We start from the raw sequence: 26,072 nt of genomic DNA on the forward strand, positions 1-26,072 counted from the left end.
AATGGACCAAGAGATGTGACAGAGCAAGAGAGAGGAGTGGAAGAACTACCGGTTCTGCATCCTTTCAAAGGAGGGAAGCTCCCTGTGGGGGGAGTCCACTCTGCCTCACCACCTGCCTTTCAACTCAAGCATTTTCTTTTCCCTGGAATTTCACTAGTGGGTTTGGGGAAGGAGAGAAGGATTCCACTTTGTTTTATAGACTACCCCTTTATCCACGTGGGTATGGCTGAAGGAGCTACAATATCTAACCCCTCTTTGCTAACCGTTTGGGGAAGTTACAGCACAATGAGCTACTTAAATTGACCACGTAATGTCCTTAACCACAGGGCCCCTGGGCCCAACCTTACGATGTTTCTGATGAACACAATTTTTCCCCTCCTGGTACCTAGAAACCCTCCCTTTTTTTCCTCCTTACTGGCTTGGAGCACATGTGAAGATCTGAGGCACCACGAGAAGGTGGTTTAAGACTTTCTTCCAAACGTTCTGGTTCCTTCCTGTCCTTGTATAATTGACATTGGGACTGCGTCAAGGAAGACCTGCGTTCTACCTTCTGAGATCAATAGGACGTAACAAAACCCTTTGTGTCTCAAAAGATCAATCACACCAGAGCAGAAGAGTCCAGTAATCATGGAAGACATACGTAGGTGGCTTTTGATTTGGGATTTATCTTAGACAGCAAGCACGGTGGGTAGGGTTAGGAGAAGTGGAATGGAATAAGTTAAAATACTATTTCTCAGTACAGTTCACTGTATGAAGAAGAATCCCAGGATATCTGCTGAGATGGAGGGCCAATGAGTTGGGATTTGGAGGGTAATAGAAGAATGGAGGGGCCGGCATTGTGGCACACTGAGTTAAGCTATCACCTATAGTGCTGGCACCCTATAGGACCACTGGTTCAAGTTCAGGCTGCTCCACTTCCCATCTAGCTCCCTGCTAATGTACCTGGGAAAGCAGCCGAAGATATCCCAAGTCCTTGGGTTCCTACCACCAACGTGAGAAACCCAGATGTATTTCTGGACTCCTGGCTTCCACCTGGCCCACCTCTGGCCACCGTGGCCTTTTGGGATGGAAGATTCTCTCTCTCTCTCTCTCTCTCTCTCTCCCTCCCTCTCTCTCTCCCTCTCCTTCTCTCTCTCCCTTTCCCTCTCTCTATCCCCTCCCTCTCTCTCCCTCCCTCTCTCTCCCTCTCCCTCTCCTTCTATCTCTCTTTCTCCTTCTTCCTCTCTCCATAACTCAGCCTTTCAAATAGATAAATAAATCTTAAAAGAAAATGGAGATTGGAGCCAATTAGCAAAGGGTAAAATATTGTCTAACAACACTAAAGGCCCTGATGAAGATGGAAACCACACACTTGTTATATAGCTTGGCGATGCGATGTTTTTTCCTCTCTAGCAGAGTGGTAGCTTTAGGGAATGTATGAAGAAGACTATGGCTGGATTTATGCAAAGTTATAGATTGGCAAAATTGTCACTGAAGGACAAGGATGTAAAGGGTCTAGGATACTGTTGAAAATGTGGTTGAAAGTCTTAGTTATGAAGCCCAGGCAGGATGGGCATAAGCATAGGCATTCGGATGGACTGAAAGAGTGTGATGGGGTGGGAGATGTGCAAGTCTCACTAAGACTAGCAGATGAATTAGGGGGAAGTAAAGGAATGGGACTGTTTTCATCATGATACCAAAGCACCTAAAACGAGCTACTCGTGAATGAAAGAAGCTTATTTTGGCTTACAGTTTTGGGGGTTCACAGTCCAAGATCAGCTCCATTGGTTTGGCATTTGATGATGGTATTCTTGTTGGTAGAGTCCCAAGGCAGTGCAGAGCATCACATGGCTAGGGAGAGTATGTACCTGTGTCTCTCCTTATAAAGTGGCCATGATTTGATAATGGGGGACACCCTCCTCAATAACCTAATCCAATTTAATCACATCCCAAAAGCCTCATCTCTTAGCACCATAATTAGATCAAGTCTCTGCTTTCTTAGTACCCCTAACGTTAGACTTTGGGGACCAACCCTTTAACAGTGGGCCTTTGGGGGACACCCAAACTAATATTCAAACCATAGCAGGGACTGGTGAAAGGGCAGAGTTTATGGCTAGAGAATGGGTTTCTGAGTTTTAGATTTCAGAGTCAAAATAGTTCTGGGGTCAGGATTATTGAAGTGGTGAATGATGGGAAGTAGATTGGAAGCAATACACCACGCATTGGAATATGTGATGTTTATGATCATCAGATATTTGACTTCTTAAGCTCATGAAAATAAATCTGTCCTTGAAAACCAGACTGACACAGCCATGCAAAAAAATACAGAATTTGTAAGGCATTTGTTAAGCTTTGATTTTCATGCAGTTTGGAGAAAGAATAAGAAAGATGTAGGTCCCTCTGTAACCTTGTAAAGTACAATATGACAGCCTCAATTGTGTCTTTCTTTTAAGAGAATGAATTAATAAAATGGAAAGTTTGTGTTTCAGATTTCTGTCTTTGGGAAAATAAGGTGATTTTGGCAGTGTTGAGCCAGGATTCCCTTATGGCAGCAAGGAGATTTCTCATCAGCTTGTTTGAGTCCTTCCCACTCCACTTTGCTACCCACCCCTGACTGAATCAGGTGCTGTTGATCAGTGTGTTCACATACCTTTCTTAGACTTCTGAAGAAAGTGAGATATTTCTTACATGAAAGATTAGAATCAGGAAGAGTCTTCCTGTGTACTTGATACACAAAATATTATCATTGTTGAAAAACTATAAATTATGGTACTATTGTGAAAAAAATAAATCCTTCCAGTTTCATTAAAGTGCTTACCTGGTCTCCAGGGGCAATCAAGTCTGCAACTGTAATAAATTAATGGTAGATTAATTAACTAATAACAATTCTCAAACACATGAGAATTTCCAAAAGTAGTGTGAGAAGCAATGGCTATTTTTAGAGTGAACCATATTACTTCAGCATATTGTTACTTTTCCTGATAAAATAATCTTATCGAACCCCTGGTAATTAATAGATTCCCTCAAAGTGCTCCCTAACGCAATAGCCACAGAAAATGTGATAAGTTCCTCAGTGGTTGGAAAGCACTGATGCGATTCCCTGAGCACCTAACTCCTTGGCAGTCATGTGCACCTACAGAAGACAGAGCCAAGGGAAATGGGTGACGGATCGTTAGTGCCAGAGGAAAGGAAGAATTTGGAAATGAAAGCCTCGGGCAGGTCGAACTGGCCACATCGGAGCGCAGGAAGAAAAGCAATCACTACATACTACTTGTTGTTGCGGATCATGATAAAATAAGCGTCATGCAAGCTGAAGGAGCTCAGAGATTCAAATCAACATCTTGGATTGACTCCAGAAGCAAATGGGTAGCCAGTGGGAAACAGCACATTGCAATAATCTGCTGTTTCCAGGAGGCACGTTGGTCTTCCGCTTTCTGCTTCAGTTAGTTTTCCTGTGAAGCGTACGGAGAGCAGTCAGATATGAAGGCACACAGGTTGGATCGCATGTTAAGAGAAATACAGGAAATGCAATGAGATTGAGGTTTGGGACATGAAAATTGCCTTAATATATCGAGGGAGAAAATAATCTGAAAGCCAAGTGCTCAGTCAGTCAGAAACACTTGGAGAGCTGCAGTACCAGAGGCCGCAAACTGGAAACTAGAGATGGATCCATAACCTATAAGGGTGTAGATGACGGCAAGGAGTTAGTAAACAGCATCAGTGTTATTTTCGGAGGCTGAAAGGAGGTTATTATGGACTAGGGAGCCTGCTTAGCTCAAGTTCTAGGCATCAAATTAATGGTGCAAACAAATTGAAGACAGTTGGGTGAAGGGTGACAACAGTGCTTAAATGCTGAGCTGGACTGAAATACAGAGAGAGCTTAAAAGAGATGAAGCTATGTAGTGCTGGCATGCTATAATGAGATTTTTAAAGTTATCTATTGACTTTAAACATTAGGAACGAATTATTCATCAGAAGCTAACCAGTGGAATACAGATATAACAAATTGGCATAAGCGCCATGGAGTTAGCCAGAGCGAGCATTTTATTAACATAGCCTATCTTTTATTGCCCTGCTCTGACAATTTGGCGGAAGGAACACCATTAGACAATGTTTGCTGAGGAGTGACTCTGATATTTTGGCTGTTTTTCTAACTCCAACCTCTATGAATTTTACCATGCTGTGAAAACACTTCAGCAAGAGTTTTGGCAAAATATTTGTGATTTCTTCAATAACACTGCTCACAGAATGGGAAAAATGGAAAGCCATCGCTTAGTAACTGCAGAGACAAGCAGGGAGGAGGAGAAACAATTGCTTACTACGCTGTTTGTGATAGGAAAAAAAAACACACAACTCTGAGTTTAGCTTATTGAAAAGCCTTTGGGGAGGCAAGAACTGCACATGTCGGGGGAACATGCCGCTCGCCATCACCGTACCTGAGGAACGGTACCTACAGCTGGGCTGTGTGCCTGTACAGCTATAACATCACCGGCGTGTGACCAGCGGCTTGCGGGAGACAAGCACTTATGGGGATAAAAAAGAACCTGGCACAGGTCTTGGGCTTCTGGCATCATTAGTTACAGGTCTGCCAAGTTGCTTTGGGGAATGTTTTAATTTAAGTGCCAAGGCTATTTCGGCGAAGTCTCTCCGGTTTGAACTGTTGGGAGTCCAGAGCGAGATGGATAGGCACTCATTTTGGAGGGCACCGGTGGATTAGATGGTGGTCTGCTGGGAGACCTCCGTATGCCCCCACTCTGTCCAGGAAACTCGCAGTAAGAGTCAGCCAAGGGTGCCATGGCTGTCATAGGCTGGATTAGGTACTCTCACAGAAACGGCAGAGGTATCTGCAGGTGCTTATTAAAAATATCAGAATTAGACAACGTCAAGAATAAAGATCCCAGCTTTTTCCTTTCCTCTTCCAAGGCAGACTGGCAGGCTATTATGATTATACATTTGATAAAACAGATCGAGGGCTGCGTTTGAATCATTGGGATACATTTTTCTGCAAAACCATCACAAGACAGGAAAAAAAACACTATTTTGAAACAAAACTAGGAGAAGGGAAAGGATGGAACCGAATGAAATATTAAAACATTGTTGGCCGGCGCCGCGGCTCACTAGGCTAATCCTCCGCCCTGGGTTCTAGTCCCAGTTGGGGTGCCGGATTCTGTCCCCGTTGCTCCCCTTCCAGTCCGGCTTTCTGCTGTGGCCCGGGAAGGCAGTGGAGGATGGCCCAGGTGCTTGGGCCCTGCACCCCATGGGAGACCAGGAGGAAGCACCTGGTTCCTGGCTTCGGATCAGTGCAGCGCACCGGCCGTAGCGGCCATTTGCGGGGTGAACCAACGGCACGAAGACCTTTCTCTCTATCTCTGTCTCTCTCACTCTAACTCTGCCTGTCAAAAAAAAAAAAAAAAAAAATTTGTTGTCTGTAGATGTGCAAATATTTGTTAACTTTGTAGGCCCAGGTTGGCAAGAGATGTCTAAAGGCTTGTGTGATGGAGTTACTAAAACACGAATAGAGAGGATCGGCAGAATTAAAATGCCTCAACGACAGGAAAGTATCTGATGTTGGGGAGCCAGGGGCCAGGGCCAGCATGTGTGTGTGTGTGCGTGTGTGTGTGTGTGTAGCAGTTTGCTCCAACACAATGTTAGTGAAACAAGGTCTTCCTTCGCTGCTGTGGGCTAGACCAGTGTCTCCCTCCTGCCATGGGGGGTGGGACCGTGCATCCCAGGAAGAGGACGCGCACTAGTTGGAGAAGAGCAGGAGGTGAGCAAGCCCAGGAGGCTGGTGGCCCAGGGAGCCTGGGATGGAGAAGTGGTTGGGACCTGGCCGAAACCTTGGGTACCACACCGTGGCGCTTAGGCCCCTGCGGGTTCCAGGGGTGGAGATTTCCAGGGGGAGGCCTATTTGCATGGGGGGTGCAACAGGATCCGCTGTGATTTCTAGGCCATTCACTCTCCCTGATAGGTGGGGATAAGAGGAGAGACAGGAGAGGCCGACTGTCGCCATGCATGGTAGGACTCTGCCCCCCAAAATATGAGCCTTTTCTAGGTTGCGGACGGCGAGGTGGCCGCACGAGGACACTAACACACAGCACCTGCAATGATAAATCTCAGGGTAGGGCAGGCGACCCAGAGGACAGGGACAGACTGTCCACCTCCTCATCCCCTCGTGGCTCGCAGGCCACCCCATGCCTTACCCTGCCCCCGCATCCTCGCAACCACCAGGGGTCCATCCATGGCTTAGGAGCCCAGGGGAATGGAAGCCAAGTAGCTCCAGTTCAGGAAATGGGCTTGACCCCTATGAACGGCTTTTCCCCCCAAGTCGGGTGGGAGAGGAACGATCGTGCGTGGGCGGGCGTGGAGAGCGCCGCGGCCAAGCCCTTGCGTCCACAGGCCTAGGCTCCTGGGGGCTCGGTGTGGGCGATCAGCAGTTGCAGCCGCCCCGGGGTTGCTGGGGTAGTGAGGACCCGCGGCCGCCGTCGGTTGGGCAAGCGAGGTGCCCCCCAGCCTGGCGACCCGGCCTCAGCACCCGCAGCCGTGACGACTGGCGACCTGGAGCGGGAACCCCGGGCAGCTCGCGGGGGGTCAGCGGGCGGCCCGGGAGGGTCCTCGCGGCCTGCAGAGCGCAGCGCAGAGCTCGGGAGGAGAGGGCCGCGGGCGGGGTGGGGGTCTCCTGGGGGGTCCGGGCGGCTGTCACGGCGGGGCAGCCCCTGCCCGCCGTGCGCTCCCTCCCCGCGCCGCGGGCCTCGGGGGGCGACCTGGGGTACGTGACGCGCTCGGCACGCCGTGGCCTCTGGGGAGCCGGCGTCTGCGAGACCCTCGGAGGCGCCTCCGCGCGGCCGGGGACGTCGGGGCATCGGAGGTGGGCGCCCTTTTCCCGCGCGGTGGGCGCCCCGAGCCCCGGGGAGCGCGCGCGAGCCCCGGATGCGGGCGCCCCGTCCCCTCAGGCTGGGTGCCGCGGCCCCTGGGGCGGGCGGCCGACCGCGCGCGGTATTTTTGGTGCCTGCCGCGCGGCGCGAGTGTCGGGCGTGTTTTTTCCTCTCCCCAGGTGCCGGGAGCTGACTCGTGTCTCTCTCTCTTTCATCTCCCCTGCAGGAACCTTCCGACCGTTCTGCTGCCACGACTTCACCCGTGCGGCAAGGCGAGCTCCAAACAAACATCACATCTAAATTAAAAAAAAAAAAAAAGCGGAAGAAGCGGCCGAGGCGGCGGCGGCAGCGGGAGGAGGAGAGGAGGAGGGGCCGCGCGCGGCGGCCGAGGCGGCGGCGGCGGCGGCGGCGGCGGCGGCGGGGACGCGGGGACGGGGACGCGGCTTTGTGAGGCGGGTCGCGGGGCGCCCATGGCGGAGTGCGGCCGGGGGGGCGCCGCCGGCGGGGCCCTGCCCACCTCTCCGGGCCCGGCCCTCGGCGCCAAGGGCGCCCTGAAAGCCGGAGCCGGGGAAGGCGGCGGCGGCGGCGGCGGCGGGGGAGGGCGCCTCGGCCACGGGCGGGCGCGCTATGACAGCGGCGGGGTTTCCAACGGAGACTGCAGCCTCGGCGTGGCCGGGGACGAAGCCCGGGCCAGCCCCGCCGGGGGACCCCGCGGCGTGGCGCTCGCCGCGACCCCCAGCCCGGCCGCCTGTCCCCTCCCCCGGGAGAGCAAGCCGGGCGGCCTGCCTCGCCGGAGCAGCATCATCAAGGTAGGTGGGAGAGGGGCGCTCCTCGCCCGCCCCGGCGCCCTTGGGCTCTGGTACCCCCGAGGGCTGGTGGTGGCGAAGGGAGGTCGTTGAAGGGACGCCCCCTGCTAGCAGGAACCCCTGGTGCACGGGTTCCTGGCGTGGCGAGCAGGCTTGGGTGCAGACGGCATCTGGGAAGAATGGAGAGGTGATCTCCAATGTGCAGGGGAGCTGTGTTCACACATCCCCAGTTGAACTTGGGGCTGTCATCTCTCCCAGGATTGGCCTGGAATTAGGGCCTGGTACCTACCTCGGCAAGACAAGCTCTCCGGTGGGAGCCTGGGCTCTAAGGTTTCTATTGTATTTTACAGACCAGGATTATGTGAAAACATTTCCTTAAAAACCCCAGGCGACGGGATGAAAAGAGATTGTTTAATCACTTTCCTCTGACCTGTATTACAGTTAGTGGTCTCTTGCAAATGGTTTACCCCGAAAGGGTGCAGAACCTCAGGTCACTGGATCCCATGCAGACATGGAGTAGGTTTCTGAACGTAAAATGCAGATTTCCGCTTTCTTGGGCTCAGAAGCTCTGAGAGATTACAGTTCCGCACGATTTAATCTTTCTCTTGCTGCAGCAGGCAGGCAGGCCTGCCGTTCTGTGGAAGTTCTTTTGGGCACTGTGCTTGGTTTTGGTATCTTGCACGGTGTATATAGCAGAAGACAGTCAGCGGTTGTCTCATGCATTTTGAACTCAAGAAGTGATATTTAGGAACTCCTGAGTTTGTGGTGGTTTCATGCTAATACTACATTTTGGGTCTGCAGTGTAAAAATATGTCTCATGACATGAAGCGAAAAAAGAAAAGAAAAGAAAGCAAACAGTCGATGGGCTAAGAAGAGCGGAGTCTTAGGCAAGACCAACCCATTGGGCTTGCTCAAGTTTGGAGCAACTATGAAAATGTTGCTTTCTGAAAATCAGGGGGTTGTCAGGACAGTGAGCAACAAAGCAGGGTGACAGGGCTGCACCCACCCTTCCTGTAGCTGATAACAGAGGGCTAGAGGGCAGAACATGCCACCAAGGAGGGTTGCCACTGGTGCTGTGCAATCTAATTGGCCCACGGCAGTCTTGCTCGAACCGTGAAAATGCGTGTTGGTGTTATCAACTTGTGCAGTAATCCAGTGAAATATGCCGCCTAGCTACTCTGTGTAAGAGGCAGTTGTGAAACTGCATTTCGCTTTGTCATCTGTTTGCACAGTTTGTGCCTGGGCAAGGGCACCGCTGAAGGGCTCAGAGAGCAAGTGCTTTAACTACCTGCAGCGCGCGGAGTGCAACTGAGGCAGGGGAAGTGTTTCTGCTCCGTTCAGAGCTTTTGGTGATTTGTGTTTTCTTTTGCTCTTGTAGCTTGTGTTTCCATGGAAGCTGCTTTTAACTGTGCGTGATAATCAATCCTATTGGCAGGCAGTTTTGTGACATTTCTGTTTATTTATTGGTCACCAACTATTTGTGGTGCTTTTGTATTGTGGTGTTAATGAAATTTGAGATGAAAATTCTGTAGAAGATACCACCCCGTCTAACTGTTATCCCTCTTCCCCAGTTGTTTTAAGGACCTGTTTTTGCATTTAAAACAGAATCAGGTTTATTGGTGTTCATAGTGAGACTCATAGTGTAACTCATTGACTTACAGCGGCCTTGTTTGATTTGACACTCATCGGAGATAATGAAGATTATTTGTCAGTATTTGTCAATATTTGTAATACATGGAATGGAGAATGTATTGGTAGGTATCAGTTCTTCATTGAAGACTCTGGCAGCATGCCAGGGGGAAATGATCAATTATCCAGAAATCACTGGTTATGGGAATACCTTCGATGCTTACACTGAATTGTGAAACTTGCAAGGATATTTTTCTTCTTTCTAATGAAGGCAATTGACTTCTTTTTCACAATTGTAACCCCTTGATCCACAGTGCCAGGAATGTAATAGGGGCTCAATAAATTGTGTGAATTAAGGCACGATAAGAAAGAGCACATTTTCTCTAAATTCTGTTGATTTCTAAAACACATGGTCTTGGATTTACCAGTCTCAAATCTGGTCTGTCATTTTGGATCTCCTCTGATGACTTGACAGGCTGCTTTTTCTTGCCTCTGTTTCCACTTTATGTTTTCAGAAATTCTCTTGAAAATTATGGAAGTGGTGTTAAAAGTTGATCATGCCTGGGTTACAGGAGAGAGGGGATGTTATATTTAAATAGATAATCACCTGGTATATTTCTCCTTGAATTGGTGTCTTAAAGTATTGCGGTTTTAGGAATTTAGCGTGATTTTTTTCCAAAGGCATGCCTTTTGCATGAAGACATTATCCTAATAAATAAAGGACTTTTATTTTAAAACCAGGTTTCGTAAAGCAAGGAACTGTTGTGCAGATATTTTTGTCATGTGCCTGGCAGAAATTATATTTCACTTTTGGTAAGAAATAATCAAAAGCTTAAGCAGAAGCAGTTGTGAAAAGGCAACAGTGACATCTTGCCTCGGTTTCCTTGTGTACTTTTTAGATAGGAGGAATGAATGCAGCCGGGTGCTCTGCGAGGAGAGGTGGCAGCGGAGTAGTAGGCTGGGTGATAATGGGAACTTGAGGGGTAGCAGGGAGTAAATGCTCACTGAGCGGAGAGGCCAGTACTTACAGGACGTGGGGCTCCTGAGCTCTGCCTCTGTCCCAGCTTCCATCCATCCTCATCGCTGGCGTCACAGCCCCCTTCAGTGGGCACCCAGCAGCCGGGGGCAGAAATAACTGACTGACCAAGAGAAACAGTAGGCAAGGAAACATGATTGCCAAGGTGCGGGGCAGAGGCAGAAGCATCCTGTGGGCTGACCAGAGTTATAATTCTCGTTTCAAATCATTCCTTTGGTACTCCATTTGTTTGGTAAATATGGTGTTGAGTGAGAAATTGTTGTAAAACTCCATTTTCCGCGGGAGGAGATGTAAGGATCTACACTAAAGCTCCTTGTTCACGGTGAAGGTGTTGATGAGAAGTCAGAGTGGGCAGCTTTATTGAACCTTTGATGAACACCTGAGATGACAAATTGTGCAAATCATCACCAGGCTTCTCTACTTTCCCTTAGCTTATGGAAACGAATGTTGTACTTTTCAGATTATTTGCCAAGGCCCATTACTAGATTTTTAGGGAAGATACCATTGTATTTGTCATCTTAAGTAATCTAATAAATTAAAATATCACTTTCATTTTCTCTTTCCATAATTAATTTCATGACACTATTGAATACAATCTGTGCTTTATTTTGAAACAGTTAATTTGGTTAATTGTTCAGATGGCATCCGTTTTTTACAAATAGCTCCATCTTCTAATTCAAGAGCTTGGTCTAAAAATATGAAGTGGCATTGTAGGTCTTAGATCTCTTTTTAATTTTAGAAACAAATGAAAGTAATTAGTTTGGATGGTTTTTATTTCTATTTTTTAGAAGTAATTTTATGTTTTTTAAAGCGTTAGATCCTTATGTTTTTAGTTATGTATTTTATTTATTTGGAAGGCAGAGAGAGAGAGAGAGAGACAGGGTGATCCCATCTGATGGTTCTCTCCCTAAATGCCTGCAATAGCCAGGGCTGGACCAGGCCAAAGCTGTGTTTCAGGGATTCGGTCTGGGTCTCCCTCGTGGGTGGCAAGATCCGACTATTTGAGCCATCATCTGCTGCCTCCCAGGGAGCTACAGTCAGGAACAGAGGCAGGAACCCAAGTACTCTGGATACGGGATGCAGGTCCCAAAGTGATGTTTTAATCACTGAGCCAAATGCCCACCTGGGTGGCTTATCTTCTTCGGAACTAATTAAATACTTTGATACTTTAAAAACTGTGATATGATTTGCATACAGTAAACGGCGCCCTTGGCGTCCAGCTCTGTGAGCTTTGATGAACGCAGTCACAGGGTCACCACCACAGTCAAGATATGGAACAGCTCCTACCCCAGACCACGGCGACCAGTGATCTTGGACCCTTTCTCGATAAATGAGTAATCACAGCCGTTGTATTATTTGGAATTTAGAAACAGTACAGTAACCACTACTTACTAGACACCCCTTACGTGTAACACGCAGTGGAGCTCCCTGACGGCCCTGCAGCAACCGCAGGAGCCTGGAGACGACTGGAGTTCACCGTGGTTAACCACTATCCAAGATGTGGGAGCTGATATTGTGCCCTGCTTGGGTATAGCTGCGCTCCACTGCCCCCCAGATCGGCATTGCTGTTCAGTTTTGTGTGTAATTAAGGGAGCGTTGGTGGTTTGGGCCGCTAGATTTGAGTTTCCCCTTTAAATGTAAAGGATATTGGAGGGAGAAGAAGAATCTGTTTCTCCTGGCAGAAGGAGTTGACAGATCATGTACCCAGGCGGTCACCTGTTGCAGCTGCTTGATCAGGGCTTCCAGCTTCGCATCTGACCTTGCTCAAGGTGGCAGACTTTTTTTTTTTCCTTAATATCATTATTGCTATTGTCATAGTATCTTGTGATATGGTGAAACACTTCTGTCTTTATACTAATATCTGTCTATCTATCTATCTATCTATCTATCTATCTATATCTATGTTTCCATGCTGAGCCCCTTGACATGGAGAACAAGCAGGCTTTTCACTTTGATTGTACATATTTAAGCCAAAAAATGAAAACTTACATGTGTGAAATCGGCCTTTGGTTTAAATAAACAAGGCTCCTTGCAGGCAAAAGCTGGGCTGTGTTTGCCAGTTTTGCAGAGGTAAGACACTCAATAACCATTTTTAAAAATAACATCTGCTTTTGACTTCAGACATCTTGGGAGAAATAAAGACAACTGCATGCCCAGCAAGCTATGGGCATATCGTAAATGCGAAACGGACAGGAACTAGATCACAAAGTGAATTTGTCTGTATAGCCAGTTGCCTGGATCATTTAGGTCAGAAAAATCTAATGGCCCATCAGCAGCTCTCCACTTTACTTTACACTAATGCACGCATTTCAGACCACACAAGAGAACTGTTGAAAGACCAGGGCATGGTTGCTTGTTTTAGCCTGCTGAATTTTGTCACAATTCAGAGTTTAGTTTTCAAAAGTCATCAGAGTGTATGAATTTTCATGCCTTAAAAATGACTTGCCCCCCTTTTGTCTTTAACTTTCCTTCATTTCCAACCTCTCCCACAAACAGTTCTGTTTGATTTCTGTTTTTGCTGAATCCAAACAGAAAACGGATAGGGAATTACTTGTCTTGTTATTTGCTGATATTGGCCATTGGAGCTATTTTCTTAGAATGCATACTTGAAGAAACTGTTCACTGCTTTTTATAGTTTTTTTGTGCTCTACAAGGGTCTGAGCCAGACTGTCACTTTTTTCTTTTTTTTTTTACACTTAAGTTATCCATTCAGCAACATTGGGCGATGCTATTTATAGCCTACCTACAAATATAAATGAAACATGGAGATTCTGAGTTGTTCTTCAGCCACACCTATCCAAGGACAGATGCCTTTTCCTTATTCGTTATCTGCCCGACCTGAGGATTAGTTTAGCTACGTGTTTGTTCTGTAATGGTGGGATTCAGGTATTTTTAGCTGTAGACCACAGGGTCTGAAAGTGTGTTTTTGCAGGCTGCCTGACCAGGTTTTTTCTGCTGAATGGTGAATCGGGAGGGTTTTGCTTGGCACAAGAGTGTCAGTCACCACTCAAGTCAGAGCCACCAGGGAAGTTTTAGTCATATCTGTTTTCCTTGAGTCAGAATAATTCCGTGCCTTTGGGCTAGAATTCTGTAGCTTAATTATAGCATGTAATTAATTGCCTTGAGCTTCAGCAACAGTTATGTGAAGGGCCAGGCCTGCAGTGGGGCGGCACCTGCCTCTTCCTGAGCAGAGAGCAGGCAGGTGGCCTGGCCCTGAGGCCTCTAGTGCTTGGTCACGTGGCAGGGGTAATTAGGTAAGATGTGTGCCAGCTAATAATCTCAGCTAGGCTGCACCCTGGGTCAAAGGCTGCACCCAGGCTCCGTGTTGCATGTCTGGATTATTCAAGAGGCAGAGAATGTGGTAGGACAGAGAGAGTCTGGAGTTGGCTTCTTAGATTAGATTCTGGCTCTCTGAACCCTCTCTGTGAGGGCTCTGGCAGAACACTGAAGTTCGTGTGTCTGGTTGCCTCACCTCCAAAATGAGTGGAATAAAATCGCCTCTCCTAGCATTGTTGTGAAGAGTAAATGAGATGATGTGTGAGCAGCGTGTCGCGTCTGTGAGGCTCCCAGGAAGCATTAGATAGCATGTTTTCCTGCTTTTCCGTTTCTCTTCTTTGGCGTTTATCCTGAGATGAGCAGACTCTGTAGCCCATCTGAGCAGATGACCAGCACTGCCATACTCCCTAGGGAAGGTCTGACTTTGGAAATACGCAGACTGTGCCTCGAGAAATTTCTCAGCTATGCCCCGTATGTGCACTCAAGGATGATTTGCTTTGATGCCTCTGTAAAGCTGATGCCTTAATACAGCTGTGCACCTGTGTGAACTAACCCCGGTTGTATGACCGTTGGGCGGTGGATATCAATTTCATTGTGCCAGGCACCCATATATCCTGATTTGCCCAGGAAAGCTCTGTATCTTTCATCCTGACAAAATCCTTAAAGCGCCTTCTCTCACTCTCAGAGGTCACCCTCCTTGCAATTTTCTTTTTACACATTTCTTTACAACTTACGGGGACCACTTACAATTAATTGCCTTCTGTGTCTTCACTGATGTTCACACCTCTCTGCAGTGTGGGGTAGGCTTGTCCTCTGCAGGTTTTCTTGAATGTCTCTCTCAGTCAATTACCTCCCAGGTAGGATACATTGTTTTCTTCTTCTGCCTTCCGACCATACCCTGTGCCTCTCCATACAGCCCATGTGCTTCTGCTCCATGGCAAGTGAGCTTTATTCAACTTGTATTCATGGAAGCACCTAGTTCAATGTTCTGAAGAAAGCATATCTATGAGTCTTTATTTGTTGAATAAATGTGGGAGTGAGTGGATAAGTGGGCATTGATGACATAATTTGGGAGTTTGATAAAGATGTTCTTTTGACACCAACTGGTTTTGACTAGAATATAAAACTCAGTGGGCTTTGTACCTCAGAGAACAAATTTATTTCGTGCACATCATTTTGAAAACAATCAAAGGAAAGAAAATACCTTCATTTAAAGTTGGAATTTGATTGATTCCAGAATTGTTCTCCAAGATGTTCATATAAATGATCTGATCCTTTTAGGCCAGCGAAATAAAAGTAGACCTTTGAAATTTTCTTTTGGTTTATGTTCTGCTTTCAGAGCTTAAAAGGCATGGCAAGAGTATTATTGTTTGTTAGGGCATTTAATCCCTTTTCTGGTATTTGGTTTCCTGAAGTGATTTGTGTAGTTTTTGCTTATTTCTAAGGAGCTAAAATTGTCATTAATATTGGATTACCAAAAGACATTCATTGGGAGTGTTGTAAAATTAGCAATAAAAAAGAAAATATGTAAGGAATCTAGAGTACTAATACATGAAGTTGTAGAAATGGAGTCTCTAATCCGCAGCATATTCCGTCCTGCAGTGTTGGAAATTCTGCCCTTTGTTCCAAGGGCAGGGCTGAGTGAAGAGACCCTAAGAAGTGCTTTGTGTGCATCATCTCAGGCTTCTCTTACCAGAGCCTGCAGAGGGAGATTACCATTTTCTTTAGAGACAGGGAATCCATTCCACAGTCCTTGGTACCTTCAAGATTAGGTCCCAGAGTTTATGGGGCCAAGCAGGCACTCATGAAAGCCTGCTCCTGTGTTTGCCTCTTCACCCTTGTTGCCAAAACATGTCTTCAACTTTTTCCTTTTTTTCTCCTACTTGCTCAAGCCATTTTGGCTTCTTGATCTTAGCAGTTTCTACCAGTCCTAAAATAAACTACTGATTTTTAATTAGAAAAATTTGGCTGTTTGTGACTGAATGTTGGCCTAAAATCAGCCTGTCCCTATAACATGAAGCCATAGCCTTGGTTCCCTGCGCTGTGCCCCAAGCTTCTGTCTGATCCCCAAACCAGGACTTTGTCCTTTCCCTCTCCATTCTCCTCTGATGGATTAGAGACCTGTTACGGCAGTCGTTTTCCATTTTTTCTCTCTCTCTTTTTTTTTTTTTTAATAAAAATTGTATTTAGTTATGCACATTTTGAAGTCCTAGAATGTTAAGCAGGTAACAACTAGTAACATTTTTGTTTTTTGGGTGGGCTGCTTCTGATATTATCTACTCCTGTTTTTTTGAATTGTCACAAATGATAGAATTTTAAAATATGGTAGTACTTACCGCACATTACTATGAAATCATTATTCAGGTATCTCCTTGGAGTGTTCTAAATTTATTTAATTGGACCTTGTAGATATTAACATCCCAGAGACCAAGAAGCTGGATTTAAAAGTGATTAATAATGTAGATTCTGTAGGGTTTTCAGAATGAAGAGATAATGTAAAATTCTGCTTAGAGATACACAAGGCCATACTGATTAGTACACTTAGCTCCTAGCTATGGTTGAATTAATTTATTTGCATATTAGCATAACAGAATTGGAAAAAGCTGTTACGTAATACTGCAGCATGTGGGTATTAATAGAACAAGATGTGGCCTTCCAGATAGCTATTTCTGTACATTTGTTTTTTGCTATAGATAGCTGTGTGTGCATACAATATATAAAGACTCTTAGCATAGATTAAGAGCAAATCAAATAATGTAGTGGTAGGTTGCTACGACTTCTCTATCTAGCCTGGGAGAGACTGATGGATAGCAGGTGCCTGTTCTCTGCACTGAAAATGTCCAGGAATGGGTGGGCTGTTTTTTTTTTTTTTTTCCTTTGGTGAGCATTGCTGGGGGAGCCTTTGTTTCTTTTGACCAATTAGTGTGGCCACAGAGGGATAAATGACGTTGTTTGCAACTGTCATTAGAACCACAAGTGTGTGACTGTCTCCTTATGGTTTCCTGCTACCTCTTATTTTTTGTCTCCTTTCTAAAGCCTGATATCCTGTGGGCATAGGAGATGTAATTTTTCTAATTGTGATTATGGTTTAATGAAGGAAACAAAGTGAGTTGCTTAAATTTTTATTCCTGTCAATCCACAGTAAAAGTTTATATTAAATGCAGATAGGATTGTTTAGATATTTTCATTTTGGAGCTAGTAGAATTCCTAATTAAATACCAGTTTTAAGGATGTATTCTTTGAAGTATTTGATTGTTTTAAAAAAAGATCTGTATATGCTGTCAAAGCTTTCTCTGGTTTACGTATAAATAAATTTTGTGCATAAAGTAATATTTAAAGTAGAATTGCTCTGCCACAGGATATGTAAATGCTCGGATTTCCAGATCTTTTCCTTCAGTGTTCCTAACTGGATAAGTAAGTTTACACATTTACCTGGTCACGTGACTCGTAGCTGCTCTAAATGCCCACATTTGTTGTCACCAGTGTTATTTTGTTGTGGAGCGTAACCCTTGGGATGGTGTGTGGTGGTAGCTTATGTCGCTCCCCCTCTTCGTGGAGGAACGACACAGGACCCTGCGCTGTTCTTTCGTCTGCTCGGCCCTCCCCGGGTTTGCTGCTGGTTCTTCCCGGGTTGGCTACTATCCCTTCCACCTCCGTGGAAGGGCAGTTCCCCCTGCCACTTTCCCCACTTCCGCAGGGGAGCGGCACACCGCCGGCCGGCTCTCTCGGGGGCTGCACAGGTGTTCCCCTTAGGTGTTCCCCTTAGATGTTCCTGGTGCATGCCGTCTCTCTCCTCCTTTATAGTCCTCCTCTGCCAATCCCAACTCGGCTGCCCACACGCCGAGTACGCTGCTCTCCTCCAATCAGGAGCAGGTCCTGCTGTTTATTGGTTGAACTGGAGGCAGCTGTGTAGAAGCTGTTTTCTTCTCTCCCAGCGCCATATTGTGGGAGAGCAGATGCATAGAATAAGTCTTAATTCCAGTAACTTAGTCCAGTCCGGATTGCTCCCCACAGCTTACTGTGGCTTTAGGTTGAACCTCCCTGATTACTAATGGGATTGAGCACCTTTTCATATTTCTCAGCCATTTGGATACTTTCGTTTGTGAAAATGCCTGTACAAATCTTTTTCCCATTTAAAAAATCAAGTTTTTATTTCTTTTAAAAGTGAATTTGTGGGACTTATTTGCATTATCTGAACATATCTTTTGTGTGGTATATATATCTCAAAAATGTCTTTAATACTCATTGTGACTTGTCTTTTCACTACCTTAACAAGTATCTTTTCAAAAATAGTTTGTTTTTTAAATGTATTTCTTTTCATTTGTTTGAGAGGCAGAGAGACAGAGACAACAGACAGTCCTTCTGTTGGTTCACTTCTAAGATGCCTGCAGTAGCTGGCGCTGGGCCAAGCCTGTATCAGGCGTTTGGAACTCAGTCGGGGTCTCCAGTGTGGGTGGCAGGGACCCAGGTACTCGTGCCATCATCTCCTGCCGTGCGGGGTGCACATCAGCAGGAGGGTAGATTTGGAAGAAGAGGTGGGACTCAAACCCAGGAACTTGGATATGGGATAGGGGCATCCCAGGTGGCATACCAGCCACCGTGCTAAATATCCTCCCCAAGTGACTTTTAATAAATAGCAATTCTTGATTTTAGTGAAGTCCAATTTATCAATATTTTATGTTATTATTTTTATGTCCCATTTAAGAAACATTTACTTAAAACCTTAAACATGTTCATTTATTTAACTTCTAGAGCATTTCTTGTTTTATTTTATACATTTAGATTTGCAATCTGAACATTTTATGTTTGTATATGGTTTGAGATGGATCAAGATTTTCTTTTAATGTAAATATCCAATTAATTAATTCACCATTTGTTTAACATGTCATCTTTTCTCACTGATCTGTGTCATAAATCAGGTGACGGCATACGTGGGGGTGTGTTTCTGGAGTCTGCTTTATTTTGTGAGTGTTTTTGCTTGTCTTTGTGTTCCTACCACACTGTCTTTCTCCCTAGGTATGTACCCAACAGCAACGTGACAGATGTGTATTGAGAGATGCACGGAAGAGTGCTTACAGCAGCGTCATGTGTAGCAGCCCCACATTGGAAACAGCAACTCAAATTCTCATCTTATAAAGTAGCCGATTGTACACTGGGTTCTATAAGGAAAAGCTAAAATAGCATGTCTTCCGATGGGATGCTGTAAGAGTGACAGAAGGGGCAGATGACTGCTTCCTTCACCCAAGTCTCTACATAATGTAGAGGGAACAAAACCAGACACAGAAGAATATGTATTTCTTTTTATTCCATTTACATAGAGTTCAAAAGCAGGTGAACTAATTTGGGAAGATGTAAGTCAGCCTAATGGTGACATTTGGAGCTGATGATTGACAGGAGACCGTGGCTTCCTGCATTTGTAGAGGTCCCGAGGGGTTCGCTGTGTGAAAGCCCTCAGACCCGGATGCCTGGGGTTTTTCTGGAGGTGAACCATACTGTAGTAGATAAGACGTAAACAGTTACATGGTCAGCTTTAATCAAATGTGAATACTTGCCGGTTACTTCCTGCACTAATCGGGGCATGCCTTTTACAGTTTGCTGTTGCATGCAGCTCCACCTGTGATAGGTGTTGGTGCTGCCAGGATGTTGAGCCCGGCCTCAGCCCAGGGCTGCCCGCAGCCCAGAGTGCTGGGGAGAGGGGCCGACTTGGTGGCAGAGTACAGAGACTGGCACTTGTGGGACACATTTCAGAGCCGGGCCCCAGTGGGAAGCTGACAGCAGTGGGGAGTATGCCGTCCTTGCAGTATCTTACCCTATAGGTGTGATCTCTTGGTGTTGTCATGATTTGTTCAATGTAGTTTTTTTTGAGTGTTAAAATCCCTTCAGGTGCCCTCCAAGGTTGAACATTGTAAAGTTTGCTTTTCAAGAGCTTTAGCTGAACACTGAACTTTGTCCTATCTAAATATTCTTTGGGCGGAGAAGCAGAAAGGGAAAGCACTCTCTCTCCAGGTGGGTCGTGTTGGGACACCGAGAGATTACCTGAGTTCCAAAGCATAGTCAAGTGCAGACCTCACCCTACACCTATCGAATCAGAAACTCTGGGTAATAAAGTGCTCTAAACCGTTCTCCTGCGTGGGGGTCCGCGGCTGCCTCATTAATCTCCGTTAGATATGAGAGAGGAAATGGCTGCGGGGCCTGGCGCCGTTGGTGGCCCTGTGGCTGAGGGACAGGTGTGGGGCAGGGGTAACTTCTGGCTGCTGAGCGGAGCTTTCCCTTCAAGAAGTGGAGCTGCCCTTGTGTTGCGGGGATGTGAAATAGTGATGAGGGGAACAGTTGCTCTGTCAGATTTGGAGAATAGAGGTTTGTATGTGACAATGTCCTGTGTGCTAATCACTGCCTTACAAACATGCTTTGGATCCAGGTAAAGGTGAAAAGGTACTTTGTGTCAGTTACCAACAAAGCCCCAGGTGTGTTATTTGGAGCCTTAACCTACCTGGATGAGTCATCAGTGCATCACTGGCGCCTGCCTCTCCACTCTTGTCCACCCCGCACAGGAGAGAAGATGCCTACACAGCCATGGCATTGTGTGGCAAGGAGGACCTTCCCAGGAAGAATGGTTTCAGGAAGAACTAACTTGCCAGGAAACAAATGGTGTTCTAGAGAGAGAGGCAATTGGGTTGTTCAACCCTGGCTCAGTAAGGCCTTGCCTTTCCTTAACCACCTTGTCCTGTGCCCTGGTGGCACACCCTGTGTGTGGTAAAAATGCTGCTTCCTCGCAGAACCCTGAAAATGGACACTTTCCAGACAGGTGTGTGTAAGGGTGGTTTATTCCGGGAGGAGGAGAACAACACAGTGATGGCCCACTGCCCCCATCATGGGAGCTGATGGGCTGGGTTGTAAGCCATGACCTGTGGGGGAACATGTGCTTCCTGATGCTGGAGCTTTTTCCTGTTGACCTCACAGACCTTTGTGGAGTTATTGTTGAGCCCCCAAATCATCGGTGAGATATATTTATCAGCCCCGAAACAGTAACATGAAAATGTCAATTGTTGCATGTTGATAGTCTTCCTTACTGGTGTGTACTCTTTCTCCCCAACTCAACTGTGCAATTAAGAGACCAACATTTTATTCCCATTTATTCTTTCAGAGCAGATTTTTTTTTTCTCTTCTGGATTACATGAATGATCTTCCAGCAAAGCTTGTCTCCCTTACTGGTCTTCATAGCAGCAAGGAAGGAAGCGACGTGGTGGGAAGGCCAAGTCCTTGGTGCTCCCCTGTAGAGGCTGAAAGGGCTCTGCTAGTTTGACGGCAGCAAGGTGTTCCTGAGCCACCCTGATCTTGACTGTGACTCACTTGTTAACACACGTACCTTTTTTTTTTTTAAGATTTATTTTATTTGTTTTACAGAGAGAGGGAGAGACAGGGAGAGGTCTTCTATCTGCTGGTACACTCCCCAAGTGGCCGCAATGGCCTTAAGCTGAGCTGATCCGAAGCCAGGAGCCAGGAGCTTCTTCCAGGTCTCCCACACGGGTGCAGGGGCCCAAGGACTTGGGTCGTCCTCTGCTGCTTTCCCAGGTGCATCAGCAGGGAGCTGCATCGGAAGTGGAGCAGCCAGAACTTGAACTTGCGCCCATATGGGTTGCTGGCACTTCGGGCCAGGACTTTAACCCACTGTGCCACAGTGCTGGCGTAGTTAGTACATATATTTTTAACCGTTCTATTTTCTTACTTCTAAATGGGAAACATCATAGAAGTGAACTTTAATGTTCTTTAGAGGAAAGTCTACAAGCTTTCTGGGATAAATCAGTAATGTTTACAGTGCAAGGAATCAGAGAGGTTTCCTTTCTTACAGCGTAATAAGCCAGGTTTTCTTACTCATCTTCATTGCTAGGGAACAAAGTATTGTGGAAAAATATTTTAAAGTAGTTAAATAGGGGGCCAGCCCTGTGGTGTACAGAGTTAAGCCTCCGCCTGCAGTACACTGGTTCAAGTCCCAGCTGTCTTACTTGGGATCCAGCTCCCTGCTAATGCACCTGGGAAAGCAGCAGAGGATGGCCCAAGTCCTTGGGCCTCTGCACCCACATGGGAAACCCGGAAGAAGCTCCAGGTTCCTGGTTTCAGCCTGGCCTAGCCCCGGTTGTTGTGGCTATTTGGAGAGTGAACCAGCAGATGGAAGATCTCTCTCTCTCTCTTTCTCTCTCTCTACCTCTGCCTTTCAAGTAAATAAAGAAAGGAGTCTTTAAAAAAAAAAATTAAACAGTCTGTTTATCCCAAAGAATAGCTGCCATGTGTGAGTGCTGCCGTGAGGGCCTGGGAAGGAGACAAAGTGAGAGAAATCGCCCTACTGAGAGGTCCAGGAGGTGCGTCCTCCCCGGGGCAGCTGCCTGAGCTCTGTGCATTGATGCTGGGTCCTCCTCATTACTTGATGCCAGACAGCAAGTCAGAACAAGGCAGATGGCTTAGAAGATGTCACCAAATTAACAGGGTGACAGCTCCTGTCCCCAGGTCCATCATTCCTGGACACACCCGGGCCATTGGAGCCATACAGCATACTCCAAAACGGCGCTGCTAACCTTTTGCACATCAGGCCACACGCAGAGAGTGATGTTGTGCAGGTGAGTGGAGAAGAGTGCTGGGGCCCGAGTCCCCACCCAGCTGTGGCAGGGATCAGTGTCGCAGCAAGCCTGGCCTCCACTGGGGCTCCCAGGGGCATGTTTGTAGGGAGCCTGGCGGAGAGAGAAAAGGAGAAGTGCGGTAGGCTCGGAAGCGCTGTGTCGCTGGCGGGGTGCCCTCGCGCCACGACTGCAGTGTCTGTCAGGTGAAGCTGCACCCAAGACCAGGCGCCCAGCAGCGGAAGTCAGCGGCAGGAGGTGAGACTGAACAGGGTGCAGCGTCTCCAGTGTGAGAACGCTGAGCATCTGCCTTCTCCGGAGGGCTGAGTTTTTGTGTAGACAGGCCTGCTGCTCTCGCCTCAGACTTGCCTGCTGTATACCATCAACTGGGCAAGGAGGCTGCATCCTCTGGACGCCAGTGTGGTGGTCAGGAGCGGCCTGTTGAGACCCGGGGCTGCAAGTTGAGGGTCGTGGGCTCTGAGTAGGTTTGCACCTCTGCTTGGCTGGAATGTTTTAAAAGGAATTTGTCTATTAAAATGCATAACTTCTTGCCTGTCAGGTTTCTTGGATCTGTTTTGGGCACCTGGCAAGTACTTTTTGCATGACCGATGTGGAATGTAAAACCTACATAGATCTTGGGAAGATCTGTTTGAGTGGTTCAGTTTCTGTTATTTTGTTGTTGGTTCAATTCTTGATATGAGAAAGATCTGTGCTGTGCCTGTAAGTTTGCTAATGAATCCATTGAAGTACCCAGTTTCCCCCAGAAACACCCTAAGCAGAAGCTCTCTCCTGTTTTAAAGGTCATATTTAATTTTTTCCCATCTCTTGTCATGTATAATTTTAAATGTTGTTTTCAGTACCTCCTGCTCCACTTTATTTGAATGTCATGCTTCGGTTTTATATTTTTGTTTTGGTTCACTCTGGCTTTGGTTTACTTACACTCCAATGAGAATGCTTGACTGCAAGGCCCTGTGCATCTCCCGTAGCCCTGTGTTTTTGTTAATTTCCAGCACTGAGAGCTGTGGGCTGGCATAGTTGTTTTAGTCACTGAGAGGATAGAGCCATTGAGATCTTAACCTCGCTGTCTTGGAAGATTGTTGTTGAGGTAGCAGTGTCTGTGATACTCAAGAAAATTCCTTCCTTCCTTCCTTCCTTCCTTCCTTCCTTCCTTCCTTCCTCCCTCCCTCCCTCCCTCCCTCCCTTCCTCCCTCCCTCCCTCCCCCCTTCCTCCCTCCCTCCCTCCCTCCTTCCCCCCTTCCTCCCTCCCTCCCTCCCTCCTTCCCCCTTCCTCCCTCCCTCCTTCCCCCCTTCCTCCCTGTCCCTCCGTCCCTCCCCCTCCCTTCCTTCCTTCCATCCATCCATCCTTCTTTCCTTCCTATTTTCTGACTGTAAAAAAAAAAATCCAGAGAAGAATTCAGGAAGTCTGTTAAGGCAATAAAAATATAAATATCATTATTTCCTAGTGTTTTTAGTGAACTTGAAAAGGCAATAAAACATTTTTGCACACAGTTATATATATTGTTGTCATAGAGAATATCAAATTCAGAAGACAATCTTAATTTTACATCTAGCATGTATTTTGACTTTTATGAAAACCAGTTAAGCTCTTTACAGCTCATCATATTCCCTGTATATTGAACTAAAGCTATATATTGAGCTGTGCATTTCTTTAGGATAATTAATTCTGAAGGAAGATGTTAGGATAACATAAAAAGGTGGCGGTAACACTTCATAACCAAAAAAAAAATCTGGGAAGGTTCACTTGGTGCTCAAGCACCTCGTTTCTGTCTAGCTCTTTGATCTCTGCAGGCTACTTCTAAAGTGAATTCAGGGTGTTCTCACAGTGGTCCTCGTCCTGTGTGATAGATAGGATTGGTGAATCTGGTTTCATAGGTGAAAAAGTTGAGGCCCGCACATACAAGATTGCGCAGATCCCGTGAGATTCTGGCAAGGGTGAGCTTTGGATCCAGGTCTCCTGCTCTTCCCGCTGTGCCACTAGGGCACCTTCTTGCATCTTGTACGTGCCATTCGGGAAGATGGCACTTCATTCCCCACCTGCTTAGTCAACAAGGCACCAAAATAGAAACCCAGTGCCATCAAAGGTAATGTTGGAGCAGCACCCATTTGAAGTGAACTGCCCGGCTTATTGAGAAACCAGAGTTGTGTTTCTGCCATGAAAGGGTCTGAAGTTTACCACCTTGCAGAGGTGTCTGGGAGCCAAGAGGTGTTGGACCTCTGTCAAGTTTAAAGGATGACAACAGCAGCCAGGCCAACTTTTGAACCCGCAAGAGGTGGAATAGGAAAAGGAGATGGTGATTTGAGCCAGCTCTCAAAGTAGTATGCAAGCAGAGACTTGCCTTCTTATGCAGAGAATAGAGACAGACTCCTCAGGATGTTCCTGCAGACGTTCATAACCGGCACTTCTGGAGAGCTGGAAGAGAGAGCTGCCACGAGACATTGTCCAACTGGAGAGCGTGCACCGCGTCTTCAGCATCGGAGAGGCCTCGGTCAGACCCGATTCTTGCTGCCGACCTCCACGCTGATGATCCCCTACCCGGTGAGGAAGAGGGAGATTTTTGAAGAGGAGAGTGATGCTGATGACACCATAGTTCTTCCTATAGAACTGGAAAAAATTAGAAAGAATTGAAGAGCAGGCCAGGAAGGAACAAATCTGAAGAAGAGAGGATCTGTATGGAAAATATTCTGAGTGGAAATCCTCTGCTTAATCTTATTGGCCAATTTCAGGCTCAGGCCAGCTTCAAAGTTAAAAGACAGTGGGATGATGAGATTGTCTTTTTAAAGAAAGAGTATCAGTTCTGATGTACACTGCTATTAAAATTAAACAGGCGCATGATTTCTATGGCAAGAACATGAGCTGAATTGAATTAACCTTCTTCTAACACGTAACCTTCTTCTAATTTTCAGTCGAACGTGGTTTGGAGAGAAGTATTCAAGTGTGAGGGTGCTGATCTGCCTCTACCCTTAATCTTTGCTTGAGAGTCTTTAATCATCTTGTGCCATGCATTGGCTCAATCACACATGATACGGCTTGTTTCTTACAGGAAAGGCATATACGTTGGGAAGCGGGGTGGCGGGGAGTGAGTGACTCAGTGTTTATGACCGCTCTTGGGACACCCACATCCCGTATCTGAGGACTTGGCTTGCGTCGTGGCTCCACTTCCAATCCAGGTTCCTGCTGTTGTGCATCCTGGTAAGCAGCAGGTGAAGACTCAAGTACCTGGTCCCTGTCGTCCCACTGGAGACCCAGATTGAGTTCTGGGCTCCTGGCTTGAGCCTGGCCCAGCCCCAGATGCTGATAAAATGAGGGGGAAAAAAATTTGGAGCAGGCATATTTGCATGCCAAAGAGGACACTTTTAAACATTTCGTACAGGAGTAGTACATGGAGTAGTTACTTTCCTTAAGGTTTAAGTTTTGAGTTTTACCATTAGACTAGGGCAGCAGGCCTCATCCTAGCATCTATGAACTAGACAATTATTTTCCCCATTGATTGCTTTCCTGTTATTTTGAAATTTGTTTCTGTGAATTAAATTCATGGAAGTCTCTCACAAATTGCTTTCCTGCTACTCTGAAATGTATTTCTGTGAATTCAAATTGTTCTGTGGAAAATATTCCGAGAAGATTATTTTTCATGCCAGAGATATTATTAAGCCATTTTGCCCCAGGTGAGCAGTAGGTGGGATATACATGGACTCTGAGTGGCCTAGAAGTTGCTCCTGGGGTGACACTCATGTCATGGAACTAAATTAGTTCTTCTCGGACAGGAACTGGAGCAGGCCCGTCCTGCCACGTGAACATGGGCGACTGCCTGCCCCTATACTGGAAGAATGCTGAAACTGCCAAGCT

General features: G+C 46.6%; 1 protein-coding gene and 1 pseudogene across 1 annotated transcript in view; both read left to right on the forward strand.

Annotated features, from left to right (window-relative positions):
* Positions 1-7,297: 7,297 nt before the first annotated feature.
* PLCL2 (phospholipase C like 2) overlaps positions 7,298-26,072 on the forward strand; it is a 195,977-nt gene continuing 177,202 nt past the window's right edge. Inside the window, exon 1 of the mRNA XM_008266046.5 lies at positions 7,298-7,660. Coding sequence (XP_008264268.4) covers positions 7,322-7,660 — 339 coding nt within the window. The 5' untranslated portion in view covers positions 7,298-7,321. The remainder of the gene's footprint in view (positions 7,661-26,072) is intronic.
* On the forward strand, positions 24,321-25,076 carry LOC138849394 (spliceosome-associated protein CWC15 homolog pseudogene; annotated as a pseudogene).

This window comes from Oryctolagus cuniculus, chromosome 4 (genome assembly GCF_051225735.1).
Source record: "Oryctolagus cuniculus isolate XC-2025 breed Fujian yellow rabbit chromosome 4, ASM5122573v1, whole genome shotgun sequence".
Classification (NCBI taxonomy): Eukaryota; Metazoa; Chordata; class Mammalia; order Lagomorpha; family Leporidae; genus Oryctolagus; species Oryctolagus cuniculus.